The sequence below is a fragment of the Carcharhinus amblyrhynchos genome, unplaced genomic scaffold, assembly GCF_965287045.1.
Source record: "Carcharhinus amblyrhynchos unplaced genomic scaffold, sCarAmb.v2.hapA chromosome_361, whole genome shotgun sequence".
Taxonomy (NCBI): Eukaryota; Metazoa; Chordata; class Chondrichthyes; order Carcharhiniformes; family Carcharhinidae; genus Carcharhinus; species Carcharhinus amblyrhynchos.
The window spans coordinates 149573-172141 of NW_027650101.1; the positions used below are offsets into that span (position 1 = coordinate 149573).

Sequence of the window (22569 nt, forward strand, 5' to 3'; positions counted from 1 at the left end):
TCAAACACACAGTGAAATTAGCAGAGAGCGCCCCCTAAGCTCAGGTGGTTTGTCTGTCTGCGTCTTTGGTCTTGGTGTGAGGAACACCCTTCTCTCTCCTCTGCTGAAACACTCAGTTTCCTTATTCTCTCATCAGCCAAGGCCCTGGGCGACCTCAGAGTCAGAACTGCAGCTTATCTGTGAGATTTCCTGGCTGCTTCCTGATCCCCTCTGCCAGTTAACTTGGATTTAAAAAATAAAGATAGAAATTGAATTTATCACAATGTCCCTAAATCTCTACAATCTTTGGATGCTTCTCAGCCAGTTTATAACATTTGGAGAATCTTTGAGTATATTGTGAGAGCAGAAGCAATATTTCTGGCCCCTCTTTGTGTGTGAGAGAAGGCTCCACACAATGGGGAGAATCCAGTGACTCTGGAGGTAGTTAGTTCGATGTCACTCGCTGTGGGTACCGAGTTTAAAAATGGCTCATCTGAACATTCACATCAATTGAGGTAGGAATCTTTGGAGCGGCTGATTGCACCAGCTTAGCATGAAGCCCGGTTAAAGCTCGTTACAGACCGGTCAACATCACAGTTAAAGCTGGTTAGAGACTGGTTAAAGCAGATTCTAATTCTGTTTTCCAATCCGGTGAAGGTGTTGAAACCTGGGTAAAATCTGGTTTCAGACCCAGTTAGAGACTGAACCAAATTCAAACCTGGTTTCACACCTGATCGGAATCCAGTCCCAATCTGGATCAGGTCTTGCTCTGGATCGGGATCAGGACCGGGACTGGGACCCAGTCTTGGATCCATGTCTGATCTTTGGATAATAGGAGAGAAGCAGTAGGAAAGTGAGCTGGGTGGGGGGGGGGCACAGTCTGGGCCGTTCTCACGGCTTTGCTGTGCTCTGGTGTTGCTCAATAACCACCTGTAGCTGACTGGAGGAACAGTCTCGCTCTCGACTGCTCCCTGAAGATGGAACTCCATTCTGAAACAAACAGGAGTGGGTACATCAGGAACACAATCAACAATTTCAAATGCAGTAATTAATGTGAAAACTCATCTCACCACAGGGACCAGTTCAGTCATCTCCATCCCTCTGCCAACTTCCTCCTTTTTATCTGCCTCCAGGTGGCCATTCTGTCCCTCTTGGGCCATGCTATGCCCAGCCTGTGGGACGGTCCAACTTTCCTTGAGGCCCTTACACCCAAACAAACTGCAACACAGAGACAGAGTCAGCACATCATCCAAACACAAACACCTTGCCCTGCTCCATTCCTATTCCTGCTATCACCCCAACCTCCTCCTTCCTCCCACAACCCGCCCCTCTTCCTTCTCCCCTCTCAGCCCTCCCTCCCTTCCTCCCCTCCCCCTCTCCCTTCCTCCTCTCCCCCTCCCTCCCCCCTTCCCCCTTCCTTCCCCTCCCTCTTCTTTCCCCCTCCCTCCCCCCGTCTTCCCCCCTCTTCCCCTCTCTTTCCCTCCCTCCCTCTCCTCCCTCCCTTCCCTCCCTCCCCTTCTCCCTCCTTCCTCCCATCCCCCTCCTTCCTCCCTCCCTCCCCCCCTCCCCCCCTCCTCCTCCCCCTCCTCCTCCCTCCCTCTCCCTCCCTCCTCTCCTCCTCCCTCCCTCCTTCCTCCCCTCCCTCCTTCCTCCCCCTCTTCCTTCCCCCTCTCCCTCCCCTCCTCCTCTTTCCTCTCCCTCCTTCCTCTTCCTACTTCCTCCTTCCCCCTCTCCCCTCCTTCCTCCCTCCCCTCCCATCTCCCCTCCTTCCTCCCTCCTTCTTCCCTCCCCCTTCCCCTCTCCCCTCCTTCCTCTTCCTACTTCCTCCTCTCCCCTCCCCCCTCCCCTCCCCCCTCCTCTCCTTCCTCCCTCCCTCCCGTCCTTCCTCCCCCCTCCTCTCCCTTCCCCCTCCTCTCCCTCCCTTCCTCCCTCCCTCTCCCTTCTCTCCCTTCCCCTCCTCTCCCCTCCTTCCTCTCTCCCCTCTTCCTTCCCCCTCTCCCTTCCTTCCCCCTCTCCCCTCCCCCCCTCCTCTCTCTTCCTTCCTTCCCCCCCCTCTCCCTTCCTCCTCTCCTCCTTCCTCTTCCTACTTCCTCCTCTTCCTACTTCCCCCTCCCCTCCTTCCTCCCTCCCCTCTCCCTTCCCCCCTCCTTCCTCTTCCTACTTCCCCCTCCCTCCCTCCTCTCCCCTCTTCCTTCCCCCTCTCCCCTCCTTCCTCCCCCCCCTCCTCTCCCCCCCTCCTCTCCCTCTTCCTTCCTCCTCTCCCTCCTCCCCCTCCTTCCTCTTCCTACTTTCCCCTTCCCCCTCCTTCCCCTCCCCCCCTCCCGTGTTGTTACCTCCTCCGGTAGCCGAGCAGGAGGAAGAGGACACTGAAGATAATACAGGCCATTCCAATGTGGATGCCCACCACAATCCAGTCAGGGGGCTTTCTGCTGATTTCTTGCAGTCACAGGTGGGGTCTGGTGGGGCTGTGGACAGAGAGCCGGTGGGGGGGGGGGAAAGGTTAGAGAACGCACAGTGTACACTCAAACCTACAGATCAATGTACACTCACACAAAGTGTCCGTATACCTGGTATCTCAACGCTGTCCCTCAGAGAGACAAAGTGTCCTGTAGTATTCCCATCTCCGTGCTCATTGAAAGCTGACAGCTTGATCTCATACAGTGCAGAAGGTTCTGGAAATAAGACAAACATTTCAAAGCTTGTTGCAATAAAACTACTGTGGAACTTTCAAAGGCTAGGTGCCAACTGACTGAATTTAACTACACTCCACCCCGCCTCCCCTCCCCCCACTGCCCCTGGAGGGAGGGCTGCGCTGTCAGATGTTGTGACTTTTGCAAGAGATATTAAACTGCAGCTGTCATCTCCTGTGAGTGTAAATAATGTGATGGCCACTACTGGAAACAATTGGGTAATCTGGAGATGTTCTATGGACCTGGGTTTGAATCCTGCCCCAGCAGAGGGTGAAATTTGAGTTCAGTGGAAATCTGCCACCCTTACCTGGTCTGGCCTGCATGCAACACCAGAGCCACAGCAATGTGGTTCAAAAGTGGATTGGCTGTGCTAAATTGCCCATGTGGGGATAGGGTCGGTACAGACCCGATGGGTCAAATGGCCTCCTTCTGCTCTGTCAGATTCTGTGTTTCTCAACTGCCCTCTGAAATGGCATCGTAAGCCTCTCAACGCCAGAGACCTGGGTTCGATTCCTGGTGTGGAGTCTGCACACTCTCCCCATGTCTGCATGGGTTTCCTCTCACAATCTGAAAGACGTGCTGGTTAGGGTGGATTGGCCGTGCTAAATTCCCCCTCTGTGTAACCTGAACAGGCGCTGGTGTGTGGTGATCAGAGGACTTTCAGAGTAACTTCACTGCAGTGTTAAATAAACTTTTCAAGGGACAATTAGGGATGGGGAATAAATGCTGACCTCACCAAACAACAGCCATTTCCCCATGAAAGAATGTTTAAAAATACTATCCCCCACCACCCCTCCCCCCCCCCCCCCCCCCGAGTCAAACCAACAGTCAGTAAAAGAGATAGTGCTTATTGCTGTTAGTGGGATCTTGCTGAGCAGAATGTGGCTCTTCTGCATTGCTGTACTTTGTGGATATTAATGTAATTCTGGGGTGTGTGTTTAAGGCCCCGGGTTTGGGCTGTGACACTTACCCAGATGGGTGATGGTGAAGTGGGTGGCTGTACTGGACAGCAGAGTGGGCCCCAGCAGCTGGGAGCTCTGGACATTCCTGTAGTACAGCTTGTAACCCTCGATCACACCCTGGCTGGGCCGCTGCTCCCAAACCACCAGCACCGCTGAGGAATTCAAAACCCGGGTGAAGAAGGTGACACCTTCCGGCACTGAGGGAGTGAGAACAGTCGCCATGGTCACAAACACATCCATTTTAAAACGGGGACAGCAACTGGGTAAACAGCACCTTCACTGGACACTGCTCCCCTCCCAAATACCCTCCACTGCCCCCTCAGAGAAACTGCTGGTTAGTTGAGCTCAGCTAATGCGAGAGAAGCGTTCAGCTGCAGAGTTGATAACTAGCACACTGAACCTGCCCTCTCCACACAGGAGAACATTTAATCCAGCTCCCCAGATTCACTCAGCTGTATGGGGTCAGAGCAGGAAGGGAGCACACAGACTGAGCCATCCCACCAGGGATGGGAGGGAGAATGAGGGCAGCAGCACTGTTCTTTGCTCTCACCAATTTGGTGATACACAGAGAGTGAGGGGCATTTTCCACGTGGGGTCAGTGTTGACCCCTCGATCTGTGTTGCTGTGAGAAACTCTCTGCTCCTTACTGTGTGTGGGATCTTGCTGTGTACAGACAGCTTGCCGAGCTCCCCAGTGAGATTTCACTGGCAGAGACACCAGCTGCATTCTGCTCCCTTCACAAAGCCAGTGTCAAGTGACATAAAAACCAGACCCCCACCCCCAGAGAAACAACCTGGCCATGATAGCATAGAACAGAATCACACAGTGCAGAGGAGGCCCTTCAGCCCATCCAGTCTGCACTGACACCATAGAAACACCTGACCTGCCCACCTAATCCCACTTGCCAGCACTCGGCACATCAGGGCTCATCCAGGGATTGTTTAAAGGATGTGAGGCATCCCCCCCTCCATCACCATCCCAGGCAGTGCATTCCAGACCCTCACCACCCTCTGGGTAAAAAAAAAACACTTCCTCAAATTGCCCCTAAACCTCTCACTTGTGTCCCCTGGTGACTGACCCTTCAACTGAGGGGAACAGTTGCTCCTTATCCATTCTGTCCATGCCCCTCATAATCTTGTACCCCTCAATCAGGTTACCCCCTCTCTGCTCCAATGAAAACAACCCAAGCCTACCCAACCTCTCACCATAACTGAAATGCTCCATCCCAGGCAGCATCCTGGTGAATCTCCTCTGCACCCCCTCCATTAGGATTGAAGGACAGTCTATGGAAGGGAGTTGGGGTGTTGTAAAGGAGGACAATTATTCTGAGGTGAATCAAAGTGCAAACAGAAAACACTTGGCTTCCAGCTTGTCCACCAAGTCTCCTTTGAAAGCACCTTCCACAGCCAAGTTAATATTAATTCAGTAGTCACAAGCTTACATTAACACTTCAGTGAAGTTATTGTGAAATGCCCCAGCTAGAAGGACAAGGGCAGCAGATATCTGGGAACACCACCACTTGCATGTTCCCCTCTGAACCTGGACAGACGGAGTAGACTGGGGCTATACTGATTGGAATTCAGAAGAATGAGGGGAGATCTTATAGAAACATAACATTATGAAGGGAATAAATAAGATAGAAGCAGGGAAGTTGTTTCCACTGGGGGGTGGAATTAGAACTAGGGGGCATGGCCTCAAAATAAGGGGGAGCAGATTTAGGACTGAGTTGAGGAGGAACTTCTTCACACAAAGGGTTGTGAATCTGTGGAATTCCCTGCCCAGTTGAGGCTCCCTCATTGCATGTTTTTAAGGCAAGGATAGATAGACTTTTGAACAGTAAAGGAATTAAGGGCGGGCAAGGGGAACTGAGTCCATGAAAAGATCAGCCATGATCTTATTGAATGGGGGAGCAGGCTCGAGGGGCCAAATGGCCTAGTAGAATCACAGAAACCCTACAGTGCAGAAAGAGGCCCTTTGGCCCACCAAGTCTGCACCGAACACAATCCCACCCAGGCCCTACCCCCATATCCCTACATATTATACCCACTAATCCCTCTAACCGACACATCCCTGGACACTAAGGGGCAATTTCTTAGCATGGCCAATCAACCTAACCCGCACATCTTTCAACTGTGGGAAGAAACCAGAGCACCTGGAGGAAACCCACGCAGACACGAGGAGAATGTGCAACTCCACACAGACAGTGACCCGAGCTGGGAATTCAACCCAGGACCCTGGATCTGTGAAGCAGCAGTGCTAACCCACTGTGTTACCGTGCCTACTCCTGCTCCTACTTCTTATGTTATGATCCACTCAGCATCCCGACTTGGAAATATATCAGCCGTTCCTTCACTGTCACTGGATCAAAATTGTTTTTCTATTATTTACTTTTGTGGGACACCGGTGTCACTGGCTGGGTCCAGCATTTATTATCCATCCCTAGTTGCCCTTGGAAGGCAGTTGAGAGTCAACCACACTGTTGTGGCTCTGGAGTCACATGTAGGCCAGACCAGGGTAAGGACGGCAGATTTCCTTCGCTAAAGGGAACCAGATGGGTTTTTCCAACACTGAGTCATCAGTAAATTCTTAATTCCAGATATTTTTTATTGAATTCAAATTCCACCGTCTGCTGTGGTGGGATTCGAACCCGGGTCCCCGAGTGTCTGGATTAATGGTCTACCAGGCCATCACCTGCACTAATCCTGGAATTCCCTCCCTAACTGCACTGTGGGTGTACCTACACCACTGGCTCACCCACCACCTTCTCCTCAGGATGGGCAGTAAACGCTGAGCCAGCCCCCAGGAACAATTCTAAAACATACACAGTTCTCCTCCATTTCAGTCTCTTTTACCTTGTCCTGCCGTAGTGGCTCTGACCTTGGCTGAGGCTCTGCTGGCTCCCACGGGGGAGTAGGCTTTGATGTACATGGTGTAAGTGGTGGCAGGTTCCAGGTTGGTGAAGATGTGCTGGAACGCAGTCTTGCTGACGGCCTCCTGATACTCCTTACCTTCCGGATCTGGAGGATGAGTAAATGGAGGCAACGAGTAAACATCAGGTAATGGAGGACAGACACCAGGAGCCGGACACACAGGACCAGAGCTTGGGCCTCAAGCTGTGGAGGGGGGTTCAGGCTACTGCGGGCATGGGGAGGGGGGGCGGTGGGTGGTCTTGTTGTGGGGGAAGTGGGGTCAGGCAGTGGGTGGAAATGGGGATTGGGCCGCACGGCTGGGGAACGGGTTTTTTTGGAAACAGGGAGGGGGTGGTGGGTTCAGGCTGTGGGGAGATGGGGTTGGGGCGGGGGGTGTGGCTGTGAGGGGTGGGCCACATGGCTGGGGAACAGGTTGGGTTTTTGGGAAACGGGGGGAGGGGGGGGTGGGTTCAGGACGTGGGGAGACTGGGGTTCTGGTTCTGGAAGGGATGGTGGGGGTCGAGCTACGGGGTGGGGGGGTGGTCAGGCTGCACGGCTAGGGAACGGGTCGGGTTTTGGGAAACGAGTGGGGTGGGAGAGGGGGTGGGTGAGGGGGGGGGTTGGGTTGGGTGAGGTGGGGTGGGGGGTTGGGGTAAGGGGGGGTGGGGCGGGGTTGGGGTGGGGTGAGGGGGGTGGGGTGGGGGGTTGGGCGGGGGTGGGGTGAGGGGGTTGGGGTGGGGCGGGTTGGGGTGGGGTGAGGGGGGGTGGGGTGGGGGGTTGGGCGGGGGTGGGGTGAGGGGGTTGGGGTGGGGTGGGGTGAGGGGTTGGGTGGGGGGTTGGGTGGGGTGAGGGGTTGGGTGGGGGGTTGGGTTGGGGTGGGGTGAGGGGGGTGGGGTGAGGGGGGGTGGGGGAGGTGGTGAAGGTGAGGGGTGGGTTCAGGCCACGGGGAGGCTGGGGTTCTGGAAGGGATGGTGGGGTGGGGGGTGGGGGGGAAGGGTCGAGCTATTGGGGGGAGGGGACGGTGGGGCTGAGGAAGGGAGGGGTGGGGTGGGGTGGGAGGTGGTCAGGCTGCGTGGCTAGGGAATGGGTTGGGGGTGGGTTCAGGCCACGGGGAGACTGGGGTTCTGGTTCTGGAAGGGACTGTCGTGCTGTGGGGGAGTCGGGCTTGGTGGGGGCAGGGGGTGGTGGATTGGGCCGTGCGGTTGAGGAACGGGTCAGGTTTTTGGGGAAAGCGATGATCTACCTGTGACTGCCCGGATGTGCAGGACGTAGCCGATAATCTCCTCGGTGACGGCCAGAGCCGGCTCCTGCCAGGATAACCGGATGGCGTTTCCCGACACGGTCTCCGCCCTCACATTTTCTGGGGGTTCGGGCAGCTCCTGGGACAGAGCGACAGCCAGTCTCGCACTGGCCTGGTTAGAGCCGGCACTGTTTTTGGCAATGCATTGGTAAATAGCTTCATCAGAGGTGGTGATGCGGTTTATAATCAGAGTGCTGAAAGGAAGAGACAGAGTTACAGACACTCGGGGAGAATCTCACTCAAATATATCACCAATAAACACCCAGCACTGCCTGGCCCCAGGGTACGGAGCACCCCGGGAACTGCATGCCCCCAAAGACCACACATCTCCAAACACTGCACGCCCCAAACACTGGGATGCATGATGTTTGGGGTGCGCAGTGTTTGAAATACACGAACACCATATAGCCCAAATCAACATGTACCCCCCAACACCACATATCCAGCTCAGTGTACTGAGACCCAAAGCAACCGCATACCAAACATGAATTTGAAAGAGGTATGAAAAGAAAGAACGCATTGAGCAAAAAATGTCAAACAATAACTTGATAATTTAAAAAGAGTATTAAAGATGAGCATTGGAGTATGAAAGGGTGAGTGGGAGTGTGTCTGTGTCTACTGGCAAAAGGCAGAGAGTGGGGACCACAACTTCTCACAATACACATTAACGATTTGGAGGAAGGAACTGAAGGCAGTGTTGCTGAGTTTGGAGATGATACAAAGATATGTAGAGGGACAGGGGTGGTATTGAGGAAGCAGGGGGGCTGCAGAAGGACTTGGACAGGTTTGGAGAGTGGGTAAAGAAGGGGCAGATGGAATACAATGTGGAAAAGTGTGAGGTGAGGCACTTTGGAAGGAGGAATGGAGGCGGAGACTATTTCCTAAATGGGGAAATGCTTCGGAAATCAGAAACACAAAGGGATTTGGGAATCATTGTTCAAGATTCTCTTAAGGTTAACGTGCAGGTTCAGGCAGCAGTTAGGAAGGCAAATGCAATGTTAACATTCATATCGAGAGGGCTAGAATACAAGAGCAGGGATGGACTTCTGAGGCTGTATAAGGCTCTGGTCAGACCCCATTTGGAGAATTGTGAGCAGTTTTGGGCCCCGTATCTAAGGAAGGATGTGCCGGCCTTGGAAAGGGTCCAGAGGAGGTTCACAAGAATGATCCCTGGAATGAAGAGCTTGTCATATGAGGAACGGGTTGAGGACTCTGGGTCTGTACTCGTTGGAGTTTAGAAGGATGGGGGTGGGGGGGGGATCTTATTGAAACTTACAGGATACTGCGAGGCCCTGGATAGAGTGGACGTGGAGAGGATGTTTCCACTAGTAGGAAAAACTAGAACCAGAGAGGGCACAACCTCAGGCTAAAGGGACGATCCTTTAAAACAGAGATGAGGAGGAATTTCTTCAGCCAGAGAGTGGGGAATCTGTGGAACTCTTTGCCGCAGAGGAGGCCGGGTCACTGAGTGTCTTTAAGACAGAGATAGATAGGTTCCTGATTAATAAGGGGATCAGGGGTTATGGGGAAAAGGCAGGAGAATGGGGATGAGAAAAATATCAGCCGTGATTGAATGGGGGAGCAGACTCGATGGGCCGAGTGGCCTCATTCTACTGCAATGTCTTATGGTCTATAATGGTGTGTGTATGTGTGCATGTGTAACTCTCTCCCAGTATTGGCTGCTGTCCTATCCTCACCTCGTCAGACTGTCAGAGAGCATACAAGAGTGAATAAGAACCATTTAGACAGTTACATGGGTAAGATGGGTATAGAGGGATATGGGCCAAACGCAGGCAACCGGGACTAGCTTAGGGGTTTAAAAAAGGGCAGCATAGGCCTGTTTCCATGCTGTAAACCTCTATGACAGGGAGAGTGAGGCAGATAGACCTTCCCTTACCCCTCAAGCCTCACACACACCCCTCACAGACTAATTCCCCCACGCACTCACCCCTCTCTCTCACACACATTAACACTGTCTCTCACTCCCCTCCCCCCGCTCCCTCCCCCCGCCCTCCCCCTCTCTTGCTCCACCCTCTCACTCTGCCCTCACCCCCACCCCCGCCCCTCACATACCTGTTACTGTGGGTCAGTTTGATGTTTTCACTGGGTGTTGTCAGCACATTACCATTTTTCAGCCAGGTTAGATGTGGTTCTGGGACACCCTGGGCCACGCAGGTGAAGACAGCTGTACTTCCAGCTGGTTTACTCACGGATTGTGGCCACTGGACAAACTCAGGTGGAGCTGTGGACAGAGGCAGAGAGAGAGTCAATCACACACGGAGCTGGCAGGAGAGGGGACAAAATACAGCAAAGAGGACTGTGTGACCCCAACACTCTGACCCCTAACCCCGACACCCAAACCCTGACCCCCCCCAACACCTGACCCCCCGACCCCCACACCCTGACCCCCCCAACACCTGACCCCCCCAACACCTGACCCCCCCAACACCTGACCCCCACACCCTGACCCCCCCCAACACCTGACCCCCACACCCTGACCCCCCAACACCTGACCCCCACACCCTGACCCCCCCCAACACCTGACCCCCACACCCAAACCCTGACCCCCAACTCCCCACACCCAAACCCTGACCCCCCCAACACCTGACCCCCAAACCCTGACCCCCCCAACACCTGACCCCCACACCCAAACCCTGACCCCCAACTCCCCACACCCAAACCCTGACCCCCCCAACACCTGACCCCCAAACCCTGACCCCCCCCAACACCTGACCCCCACACCCAAACCCTGACCCCTAACTCCCCACACCCAAACCCTGACCCCCTCACACCTGGCCCCCAACTCCCCACACCCGAACCCTGACCCCTACAGAGAAACCTTGTTTTTATTTATTCCTGGGACATGGGTGTCGCTGGCTGGTCCAGCATTTATTACCCATCCCTAGTTGCCCCTTGGAGGGGCAGTTGAGAGTCACCCACATTGCTGTGTGGCTCTGGAGTCACATGTAGGCCAGACCGGGGTAAGGACGGCAGATTTCCTTCCCTAAAGGGAACCAGATGGGTTTTTCTGACAATGGGTCATCAGTAGATTCTTAATTCCAGATGTTTTTTATTGAATTCAAATTCCACCATCTGCTGTGGTGGGATTTGAACCCGGGTCCCCCAGAACATTAGCTGAGTTTCTGGATTAATAGTCTAGCGATAATACCACGAGGCATCGGCTCCTCCTGACCCTCACACCAGAGCCTTGACTCTCACACACCTGAACTCTGACCCCAAAATATGGGTGCTAATCCCAACATCTCAGACTGACTCTAACACCTAACAACCTGAGGCGTTGGTGAGACCTGGAGTATTGTGTACAGTTTTGGTCTCCTTATTTGAGGAAAGACGTAGTGGAGGCAGTTCAGAGGAGGTTCATTATAAAACCATAAGACATAGAAGAACAGAATTAGGCCACTCGGCCCATCGAGTCTGCTCCCCCATTCAATCATGGCTGATATTTTTCTCATCCCCCCATTCTCCTGCCTTTTCCCCATAACCCCCGATCCCCTTATTAATCAGGAACCTATCTATCTCTGTCTTAAAGACACTCAGTGACCCGGCCTCCTCTGCGGCAAAGAGTTCCACAGATTCCCCACTCTCTGGCTGAAGAAATTCCTCCTCATCTCTGTTTTAAAGGATCGTCCCTTTAGCCTGAGGTTGTGCCCTCTGGTTCTAGTTTTTCCTACTAGTGGAAACATCCTCTCCACGTCCACTCTATCCAGGGCCTCGCAGTATCCTGTAAGTTTCAATAAGATCCCCCCCTCATCCTTCTAAACTCCAATGAGTACAGACCCAGAGTCCTCAACCCATTCCTCATACGACAAGCTCTTCATTCCAGGGATCATTCTTGTGAACCTCCTCTGGACCGTTTCCAAGGCCGGCACATCCTTCCTTAGATACGGGGCCCAAAACTGCTCACAATTCTCCAAATGGGGTCTGACCAGAGCCTTATACAGCCTCAGAAGTCCATCCCTGCTCTTGGATTCAAGCCCTCTTGATATGAATGCTAACATTGCATTTGCCTTCCTAACTGTCAACTGGTTGATTCCAGAGGTGAGGGGTTTGTCATGTGAAGAGAGATTGAACAGTTTAGGCTGATACTCTCTGGAATTCAGAAGAATGGGGAGAGATCAAATTAAGGTTTACAAGATGATAAAAGATCTGGATAAAGTAGACATGGAGCAGATGTTTCCTCTTGTGGGACATTCTAGGACGAGAGGTCTCAGGATAAGGGGCAGCAAATTTAAAACAGAGTTGGAGGAGAAACTACTTCTCCCAAAGGGTTGTGAATCTGTGGAATTCACTGCCCCAAAGTGCAGGTGGATGCTGGGACAGTGAGTAAAATTTAAGGAGGAGTTGGATTTTTAATTAGTAACGGGTTGAAGGGTTCTGGGGAAAAGGCAGGAAAATGGGGTTGAGGGGCATATCAGCAGAGTGGACTCGATGGGCCGACTGGCTTAATTCTACTCCTCTAGCTTATGAACCTGACACTGATAAGTCACCCCTAAACCTAGTACTGGAGGCTAATAATCCTAGTCCAAATATCTTCTCCCCCTTCTTGTCCAGTGAGGGCAGGGGGGTAGCTACACTCATTCACTGAGTCGTTGGAGAATAGGGGAAAGATGTTTCCAGAATTTTAACTGAAAGTGAGTGAGTTTCCAGTGTCCGCCAAGGGTCAAATTCAAGATATCAGCCCCAGTGTTGGTGGAATTGGAATCACACATCTGTCTGTGTTAGGGGAGGTGAGTGGGGGGTCATTAGCCACATTACGCTGGGCCAGGGAGCTGTCCATATGTTATAGTCGGCAGGTTGGGAGCGATGGGACAGAGAGAGAGAATTACAGCCACTAACACTGATATCAGCAGCAAATGCGATTCCCAAACTTAAAAAGTGCTCCATCATGTCTCCTTTTGAATGTGTTAACTTCACCCCTGTCTCGAGGGATCGCAGAGACCCTTTCAGCTGTGCTGGACAGGCTGCATTGATTCATTACATCCAGCCAATTGCTCACAATCCATTCTGGTTGCTGCGGCCTCTTTCAATTCTCTCAGCCGTCAGTCCAAACTGCCTGTGTGACAAAGGCAGTCAGCGGACAATAGGGGCAGGCCAATCTCTCCTCCCCGAACTCTCCCTCCCCCAGTCCCCACTCCCCATTGTCTGTCCCACGCGGAGAGAATGTGCTTTGTCTGCCCATTCTTCCTCGTCAAACAAGTTCGGGGTGCGGAGGGCAGTGGGTCGCGACCTGTCTCAGGGTCTCTGCTTCCATACACTCTGGTGAATCCTTTGTGCGCCCCTGAAGTTATCCCAGATGTCCAGGCAGCTGTCTGTGAGAAGACTCTGGCTGGGGGGGGGGGGGGCTTTCTTTTATTCTTTATTTTAATTAAAAGAGGTCAGTAATGGCGGGACTGCTCCCCCCCCCCAGCCCAGATTCCATCGAGTCCAGAGAATTGACTTTAAACTTGGTAATGTCCCCCTCACCCGTCCCCAGCCTCTCTCTCTGTGCCTTTAAAACAAGGCTTCACACTCAACTTTTAATCACCAACATCTCCTTAGGAAGCTCAGTGATGAACCATTTCTGATCCTGTGACACACTTAGAGACACAGAGCAATCCAGCAGGGAAACAGGCCCTTTGGCCCAACCAGTCCATGCTGACATCTCAGCTAGTCCCACTGGCCCGTGTTTGGCCCATATCCCTTTAATCCTTTCTTATCCGTGTTCCTGTCTAAATGTCTTTTAAGTGTTGCTATTGTATCTGCCTCTAACACCATGGGGCACTACGGTGACACAGTGGGTTAGCACAACCGCCTCACAGCGCCAGGGACTTGGGTTCAATCCCGCCCTCGGGTCACTGTCTGTGCACTGTCTGTCTGTCTCCCCGCGTCTGCGCGGGTTCCTCCCACACTCCAAAGACTTGCGGGTTAGGTAGATTGGTCATGCTAAATTGCCCCTTAGTGTCCAAAGATGTGCAGGTTAGGGTGGATTGGCCATGCTAAATTGCCCCTTAGTGTCCAAAGATGTGCGGGTTAGGTGCATTGGCCATGTTAAATTGCCCCTTAGTGTTGGGGGACTAGCAGGGTAAATACATCGGGTTAGGGGAATAGGGCCTGGATAGGATTGTGGTCAGTGCAGGTTTGATGGACCGAATGGCCTCCTTCTGCACTGTAGAGATTGTAATGACTCTACCTCCTCATTCCACACACACCCCACCCTCTGCATGAAGTAGTTGCCCCTCAGGTTCCTTTGAAATCCTTCCCCTCTCACTTATTGTGTACAGTTCTGGTCACCCTATTATAGAAAAGATATTATTAAACTAGAAAGAGTGCAGAAAAGATTTACTAGGATGCTACCGGGACTTGATGGATTGAGTTATAAGGAGAGGCTGGATAGACTGGGACTTTTTCCTCTGGAGCGTAGGAGGCTGAGGGGTGATCTTATAGAGGTCTATAAAATAATGAGGGGCACAGATCAGCTAGGTAGTCAATATCTTTTCCCAAAGGTAGGGGAGTCTAAAACTAGAGGGCAGAGGTTTAATGTGAGAGGGGAGAGATACAAAAGGGTCCAGAGGGGCAATTTTTTCACAGAGGGTGGTGAGTGTCTGGAACAAGCTGTCAGAGGCAGTGATAGAGGCGGGTACAATTTTGTCTTTTAAAAAGCATTTAGACAGTTACATGGGTAAGATGGGTATCGAGGGAAATGGGCCAAACACGGGCAATTGGGACTAGCTTAGGGGTTTGATAAAAAAGGGCACACGGACAAGTTGGGCTGAAGGGCCTGTTTCCATGCTGTAAACCTCTGTGACTCTATAACTATGACTTTAACCCTCTGCCCTCAAGTTTTCAGTTGCCCCTCCCTGGGGAAAAGTCTGTGTGTGTTCATCCTTTCTGGGCCCCACAGGCCTCCAGCGTGAAACACTTGGGGAAGGTTGTGTTACACAAAGGGCACTACACAAATGCAATTTGTTAATGGGTCTTGGTAAGTGTACGTCTTCAGCCAGCAGCACACACCTTGCACCACCAGCCGTCCCTGGGCAGTACGGCGGACCCGGGTCCCTGGCTTGTTGGCAGCACACACATAGACCCCCGAATGATGAACCGTCACATCGGAGATCATCAGATTCCCGGTGCCCAGCACCTCAATTCCGTCCACTCCGATCGATCGTCCATCTGGGAAAGCACAAGAAACAAGAGAAAGCGTGGTTACAGACTGGGCGAGACCCACACTGGCCCGAGCAGGGGGAGAAGCATGGCCCGGGGATGGGGAGGGAAGCGGAGCAGAGCGCGGCTCGGGGAGGGGGTGGAGTTCGGCCCAGGGGTGGTGAGGGGGCTGGAGCATGGCCCGGGGAGGCAGAGATGCAGGGAAGAGGGGCGTTACAGCGGGGCCTGGGGAGGGGGAGGAGGCAGAGCGCGGTCCCGGGGAGGGAGTTACACTTAAGCCTTCTCGTTTTTTTTTGTAGATTTCAAAGAACAAAGAAAATTCCAGCACAGGAACAGGCCCTTCGGCCCCTCCAAGCCTGCACCGACCATGCTGCCTGTCTGAATTAAATCCCCCTACTCTTCCAGGGACCATATCCCTCTATTCCCATCCTGTTCATGGATTTGTCCAGACGCCCCTTAAAACTCACTATCTGCTTCCACTCCCTCCCCCGGCAGTGAGTTCCAGGCACCCACCACCCACTGTGTAAAAAACCTGCCTCGTACATCTCCTTTAAACCTTGCCCCTCACACCTTAAACCTGTGCCCCCTGGTAATTGACTCTTCCACCCTGGGGAAAAGCTTCTGACTATCCACTCTGTCCGTGCCCCTCATAATCTTGTAGACTTCTATCAGGTCTCCCCTCAACCTCCGTCACTCTAGTGAGAACAAACCAAGTTTCACCAACCTCTCCTCATAGCTAATGCCCTCCATACCAGGGCAACATCCTGGTAAATCTTTTCTATACCCTCTCCAAAGCCTCCACATCTTTCTGATAGTGTGGCAACCAGAATTGAACACTATATTCCAAGTGCGGCCTCACTATGGTTCTATAAAGCTGCAACATGACTTGTCAATTTTTAAACTCAGTGCCCTGGCTGATGAAGGCAAGCATGCCGTATGCCTTCTTGACTACCTTCTCCACCTGCATTGCCACTTTCAGTGACCTGTGTACCTGTACACCCAGATCCCTCTGCCTATCAATACTCTTAAGGGTTCTGCCATTTACTGTATATTTCCTATCTGCATTAGACCTTCCAAAATGCATTACCTCACATTTGTCTGGATTAAACTCCATCTGCCAAGTCTCCGTTCAAGTCTCCAACTGATCTATATCCTGCTGTATTCTCTGATGGTCCTCATCGCGATCCACAAATCCACCAACCTTTGTGTTGTCCATAAACTTACTCATCAAACCAGTTACATTTTCCTTCATATCACTGAAGATACGAAGGTGAGTGGAAAAGCAAATTGCATGGAGGGTGTGGAAAATCTGCAGAGGATAGGCTGACTGAGTGGGTGAGGACCTGGCAGGTGGAGTATAATGTTAGCAAGTGTGAGGTTATCCACTTTGGTAGAAATAATAGGAGGAGGGATTACTAATTAAAGGGCGAAAAGCTGCAGCATGCTACGGTGCAGAGGGACCTGGGGGTCCTTGTGCACGAATCGCAAAAACCCAGTCTGCAGGTGCAGCAGGTGATCGAGAAGGCGAATGGGATGTTGGCCTTTATAGTGAGGGGGATAGAATATAAAAGTAGGGAGGTCTTGCTGCAACTGTACAGGGTACTGGTGAGGTCGCAGCTGGAGTACTGTGTGCAGTTTTGGTCGCTGCACTTGCGCAAGGATATTTTGGCCTTGGAGGCAGTGCAGAGGAGGTTCACTAGGCTGATACCAGAGATGAGGGGGTTGGACTATGAAGAGAGGCTAAATAGACTGGGTCTGTACTTGTTGGAGTTTAGAAGGCTGAGGGGGGATCTTATAGAGACATACAAGATAATGAAGGGGATGGATAGGGTAGAGGTAGAGAGTTTCTTCCTGCTCAGAAAGGATAGCAGGACTAGAGGGCACAGCCTCAAAGTAAGGGAGGGGGAACAGTTTCGAACAGAGTTGAGGACGAACTTCTTCACTCAAAGGGTGGTGAATCTCTGGAATTCTCTGCCCGTTGAAGTGGGGGAGGCTACCTCGCTAAATATATTTAAGTCACGGGTAGATAGGTTTTTGGTAGGCAAGGGAATTAAGGGTTATGGGGAGAAAGCGGGAAAGTGGAACTGAGCCACTTCAGATCAGCCATGATCTTATTGAATGGCGGGGCAGGCTCGAAGGGCTAGATGGCCTCCTCCTGCTCCTACTCCTATTTCTTATGTTCTTATTTATATATTTTACTGATCGCTTGTCACAGCCCTCCATTCACCATCTCTGACAGGTATGAGTAGGGAATCTGAGTCAGTCACTGCTCTCCCTCCCAGTGTGCCCTGTTACCTGGAGCCAGAGGGTCAGCACTCTCTCTCTCACTCACCCAGGCGACTCCAGGATACAATAGGTTTGGGATTTCCTGTGGCGATGCACTCCAGGATGGCTGTTTGGTGAATGGTGAGGGTGAGGTTCTGAGGTCCGGACAGGATCACCGGTTCCTGGTCAGCGCGGGGAGACACAACTGTGGGAGAAATAATCATCAGTCAGAAACAACGATGCAGCTTGGACTGGGATCAGCTGTGATGGTGAGAGATGGGTTAGGGTTGGGTGGGAGAGGGTGGAGGGATGATTGAGGTTCTGCTGAGGGTGTGGTTCTGAGGGAGCAGATGATAAGGTGAGAATGAGGGGGTGCTGAGGGTGGAGGGGGCATGCTAAGAGTGGAGGGATGGTGTTGAGGGTGGGGGGGGTGCTGGAGGTCAGGGGTTTGTTGTTTTAGAGATGCACGGACTGATTAGGGACAGTCAGCATGGCTTTGTGAGTGGAAAATCATGTTTGTTAAATTTGATTGAGTTTTTTGAACGGGTAACCAAGAAGGTAGATGAGGGCAGCGCAGTTGATGTTGGCAAGGTCCTTTGACAAGGTACCACATGGTAGGTTGTTGCATAAAGTTGAATCTCACAGGATCCAGGGTGAGGTAACTAAATGGATACAAAACTGACTTGATGACAGATGCCAGAGGGTGGTTGTAGAGGATTGTTTTTCAAACTGGAGGCCTGTGACCAGCGGTGTGCCTCAGAGATCAGTACTGGGCCCACTGTTACTTGTCATTTATATTAATGATTTGGATGAGAATATAGGGGGTATGGTTAGTAAGTTTGCAGATGACACCAAGATTGGTGGCATAGTGGACAGTGAAGAAATCTCAGGGATCGGGGTGAACTCGCTCGATGGATTCAGGATTGGCTTGGCCATAGAAGACAGAGGGCAGCGGCGGAAGGGTGTTTTTCTGAATGAAGTCTGTAACTAGTGGTGTGGAACTCTTTGCCGCAGAGCAGGCTGGGTCATTGAGTGTCTTTAAGATAGAGATAGATAGGTTCCTGATTAATAAGGGGATCAGGGGTTATGGGGAAAAGGCAGGAGAACGGCAATGAGAAAAATATCAGCCATGATTGAATGGTGGAGCAGACTCGATGGACCGAGTGGCCGAATTCTGCTCCTATGTCTTATGGTCTTTTGGTATTCCGCAGAGATCGGTGCTGGGACCTCTGCTATTTGTACATATATCAATGACTTGGAAGAAAACGTAACTGATTTAGCAAGTTTGGGGATGATACCAGGATTGGTGTGATGAAGATTGTCAGAGAATACAGCAGGATACGGATAGGCTGGAAAATTGGACGGGGAAATGGCAGATGGAATTTAATCCGGACTAATGTGAGGTGATGCATTTTGGTAGATCCAGTTCAGGTGAGAGCTATAAAATAAATGGCAGAACCATCAGAGAGATCTGGGAGTACAGGTCCACAGATCCTTAAAAATGGCAGTACAGGTGGAAAAGTGGTGAAGAAAGCATGTGGCATTGCTTGTTTTCATCGGATAGGAACATGGAGTATAGAAGTTAGTAAATTATATTATAGTTATATAAAACATTGGTTAGGCCACATCTGGAATACTGTGTCCCATTCTGGTCACCACACTATCAGAAGGACGTAGAGACTTTGGAGAGAGTACAGAAAAGGTTTTACCAGGATATAAACCTGGAGGGTATTAGCAATGAGGAGAGACTGAATAAACTGGGATTATTCTCCCTGGAAAGACAGAGGCTGAGGGGTGACCTGATAGAAATTTATAGAATTATAGATAGGGTGAACAGTTGGAAGCTTTTCCCCAGGGCAGAAATGCCAATTACAAGTTCAGGGTAAGGGGGGGAAAAGTTCAGTGGAGATGTGCGGGGGATGTTTTTTACACTGAGGGTGGTGGGGGCCTGGAATGCACTGCTAAGTGAGGTGGCTGAGGCAGATACGTTAGTGATATTTAAGACTTATCGGGACAGGCACATGAACAGGTGGGGAATAGAGGGATTCAGGCAGTTGGGCTATATAGGACAATATGATCAGTACAAGCTTGGAGGGCCGAAGGGCCTGTTTCTGCGCTGTACTGTTCTTTGTTATCTAGGATTGCAACAGGATCTTGATCAACTGGGCCAGTGGGCTGATGAATGGCAGATGGAGTTTAATTGAGATAAATGCGAGGTGATGCATTTTGGGAGACTGAACCGGGGCAGGACTTACTCATTTCAGTGGTCGGGCTTTGGGGAGAGTTACAGAACAAACAGATCTAGGGGTACAGGTTCATAGCTCCTTAAAAGTGGAGTCACAGGTGGACGGAGTGGTGAAGAAGGCATTCAACATGCTTGGTTTCATCAGTCAGAACACTGAATACAGGAGTTGGGATGTCTTATTGAAGTTGTACAAGACCAAGACAGAGTGTGTGTATGCGCGCGCGAGAGAGTGAGTGCGCGCGTGTGTCGGTGATAATGTGTGTATGTGTGTGAGTGAGAGAGAGTGAGTGTGAGAGAGTGCATGAGAGAAAGACTGTCTGAGAGTGTGTGTGTGTGAGTGTGGCTGTGTCTGTGTGTGTGTGTCCGTGTGTGGGTGTGACGATGATGATACTAACCTGACAGGCTCAGTGTGGCCTCCTGACTCGCTCTGGTATTGGCGATGTTCACAGCCACACAGCGGTAAGAGCCGAGGTCTTGCTGCCGTACTCTGGTGATCTGTAGCACTCCGGTAGGTAACAGAGTATACCTGCGAACCAAGGCAGAGACACCGAGTCCAACAAGAGTGTACAGTAGTCATTCTGCATCAGAAAGATGCCTACATTGTCAAATACTTAGTAGGGAGGTCTTGCTGCAGCTGTATAGGGCATTGGTGAGGCCGCAGCTGGAGTACTGTGTGCAGTTTTGGGCGCCGCACCTGCGCAAGGATATTTTGGCCCTGGAGGGAGTGCAGAGGAGGTTTACTAGGCTGATACCGGAGTTGAGGGGATTGAGCTATGAGGAGAGGCTGAATAAACTAGGCTTGTACTCGTTAGAGTTTAGAAGAATGAGGGGAGATCTCATTGAGACGTATAAGATGATGAATGGGATGGATAGGATAGAGGTGGAGAGACTCTTCCCGCTCAAAAAAGACAGTAGGACTAGGGGGCACAGCCTCAAGATAAAGGGGAGGCGGTTTAGAACGGAGTTGAGGAGGAACTTCTTCACTCAAAGGGTGGTGAATCTCTGGAATTCTCTGCCCATTGAAGTGGTGGAGGCTGCCTCGCTAAATATTTTTAAGAAGCGGGTTGATGGGTTTTTGATAAGAGAAGGGATTAAGGGTTATGGGGAGAGGGCGGGAAAGTGGAACTGAGCCACGACAGATCAGCCATGATCTTATTGAATGGCGGGGCAGGCTCGAAGGGCTGGATGGCCTACTCCTGCTCCTATTTCTTATGTTCTTATGTTCTTAAAACACAGGGGACAGGTTACACATAGCAAACTCTCACATCATCACAGGATCCTCCCACAGTGCGGCGTTCCCTCAGCACCGACCCTCCCACAGTGCGGCACTCCCTCGGCACCGACCCTCCCACAGTGCGGCGCTCCCTTGGCACCGACCCTCCCACAGTGCGGCACTCCCTTGGCACCGACCTTCCCACAGTGCGGCACTCCCTTGGCACTACACTGGCAATGTCAACATGATATGGATGTTCAGGGCTTGGGTGCTGGACTTAATCCCAGTTCCTTGTCTTTCAGGCAGGAATGCTCCATATTGTGTTTTGAATATAAATCGAAACATAGAAACAGGAGGAAGCCATTTGGCCCTTCGAGCCTGCTCCGCCATTCATGGCCGACCATCAAATTCAATATTGATTAAATATTTCTTGTGCACAGAAATCACAGAATCTCTACAGTGCAGGAGGAGACCGTTCAGCCCATCACATAAGCACTGACTCACTGAAAGAGCACCTTAACCAGGCCCTATCACCACAACCCCACATATTTACCCCACTTATCCCTCTGACACTAAGGGCAATTTAGCATGGCCAATCCCCCTAACCTACACATCTTTGGACACTAAGGGGCAATTTAGCATGGCCAATCCCCCTAACCTACACATCTTTGGACACTAAGGGGCAATTTAGCATGGCCAATCCCCCTAACCTGCACATCTTTGGACACTAAGGGGCAATTTAGCATGGCCAATCCCCCTAACCTGCACATCTTTGGACACTAAGGGGCAATTTAGCATGGCCAATCCCCTAACCTACACATCTTTGGACACTAAGGGACAATTTATCATGGCCAATCCACCTAACCTACACACCTTTGGACACTAAGGGGCAATTTTAGCATGGCCAATCCACCCTAACCTGCACATCTTTGGACACTAAGGGGCAATTTAGCATGGCCAATCCACCCTAACCTGCACATCTTTGGACACTAAGGGGCAATTTAGCATGGCCAATCCCACCCTAACCTGCACATCTTTGGATACTAAGGGGCAATTTAGCATGGCCAATCCACCTAACCTGCACATCTTTGGACACCAAGGGACAATTTAGCATGGCCAATCCACCCTAACCTACACAGCTTTGGACACCAAGGGACAATTTAGCATGGCCAATCCACCCTAACCTACACATCTTTGGACACTAAGGGACAATTTAGCATGGCCAATCCACCTAACCTGCACATCTTTGGACACTAAGGGGTAATTTAGCATGGCCAATCCACCCTAACCTACACATCTTTGGACACTAAGGGGTAACTTAGCATGGCCAATCCACCTAAGCTGCACATCTTTGGACACTAAGGGGTAATTTAGCATGGCCAATCCACCTAACCTGCACATCTTTGGAGTAGGGGAGGAAACTGGAGCAGCCGAAGGGAACCCATGCAGACTCAGGGAGAATGTACAGGTTCCGCACAGACAGTGACCCAAGGCCTGGTCCTTGGTGCTGTGAGGCAGCAGTGCTGACCAGTGTGCCCCCGTGCTGCTCCCTTTCAATCTTTTCCAATGCTCTCATCTCCAGTTCCAATGGGATCTGTCTATGTAAACTGTCACGCTTTTCTCAGGAGCAGCCACAGCATCACCCCTGGCAGGAAGGTGTTATTACAGCGTTACCAGTTTACACAGGTTCCGACCATTATGAATGTTGACATTGGAAACTACAATGGAAATACAATCCAGAGGGGACTGAATTACCTTTGCTTCCCTCCCTGTCACCCCTACTTCTTCCATCCTCAACTGGGAATGTATATCACCACAGGCCATTGATGATTATGGCTACGACTC

At 51.5% G+C, this 22569-nt stretch overlaps 1 protein-coding gene across 1 annotated transcript; it reads right to left on the reverse strand.

Moving 5' to 3' along the window:
* Nucleotides 1-305: 305 nt before the first annotated feature.
* On the reverse strand, nucleotides 306-20037 carry LOC145339257 (immunoglobulin superfamily DCC subclass member 3-like; the record flags this gene model as incomplete). Its single annotated transcript, XM_080183664.1, is given in 12 exon segments — nucleotides 306-442; nucleotides 1142-1197; nucleotides 2313-2391; nucleotides 2394-2444; nucleotides 2547-2651; nucleotides 3640-3828; nucleotides 6484-6648; nucleotides 7784-8034; nucleotides 9914-10082; nucleotides 14852-15010; nucleotides 17334-17471; nucleotides 19907-20037. Coding segments are annotated over 12 exon segments (1630 nt in total), but the record flags the coding sequence as incomplete, so codon positions are not given.
* Between the last annotated feature and the right edge of the window lie 2532 nt (nucleotides 20038-22569).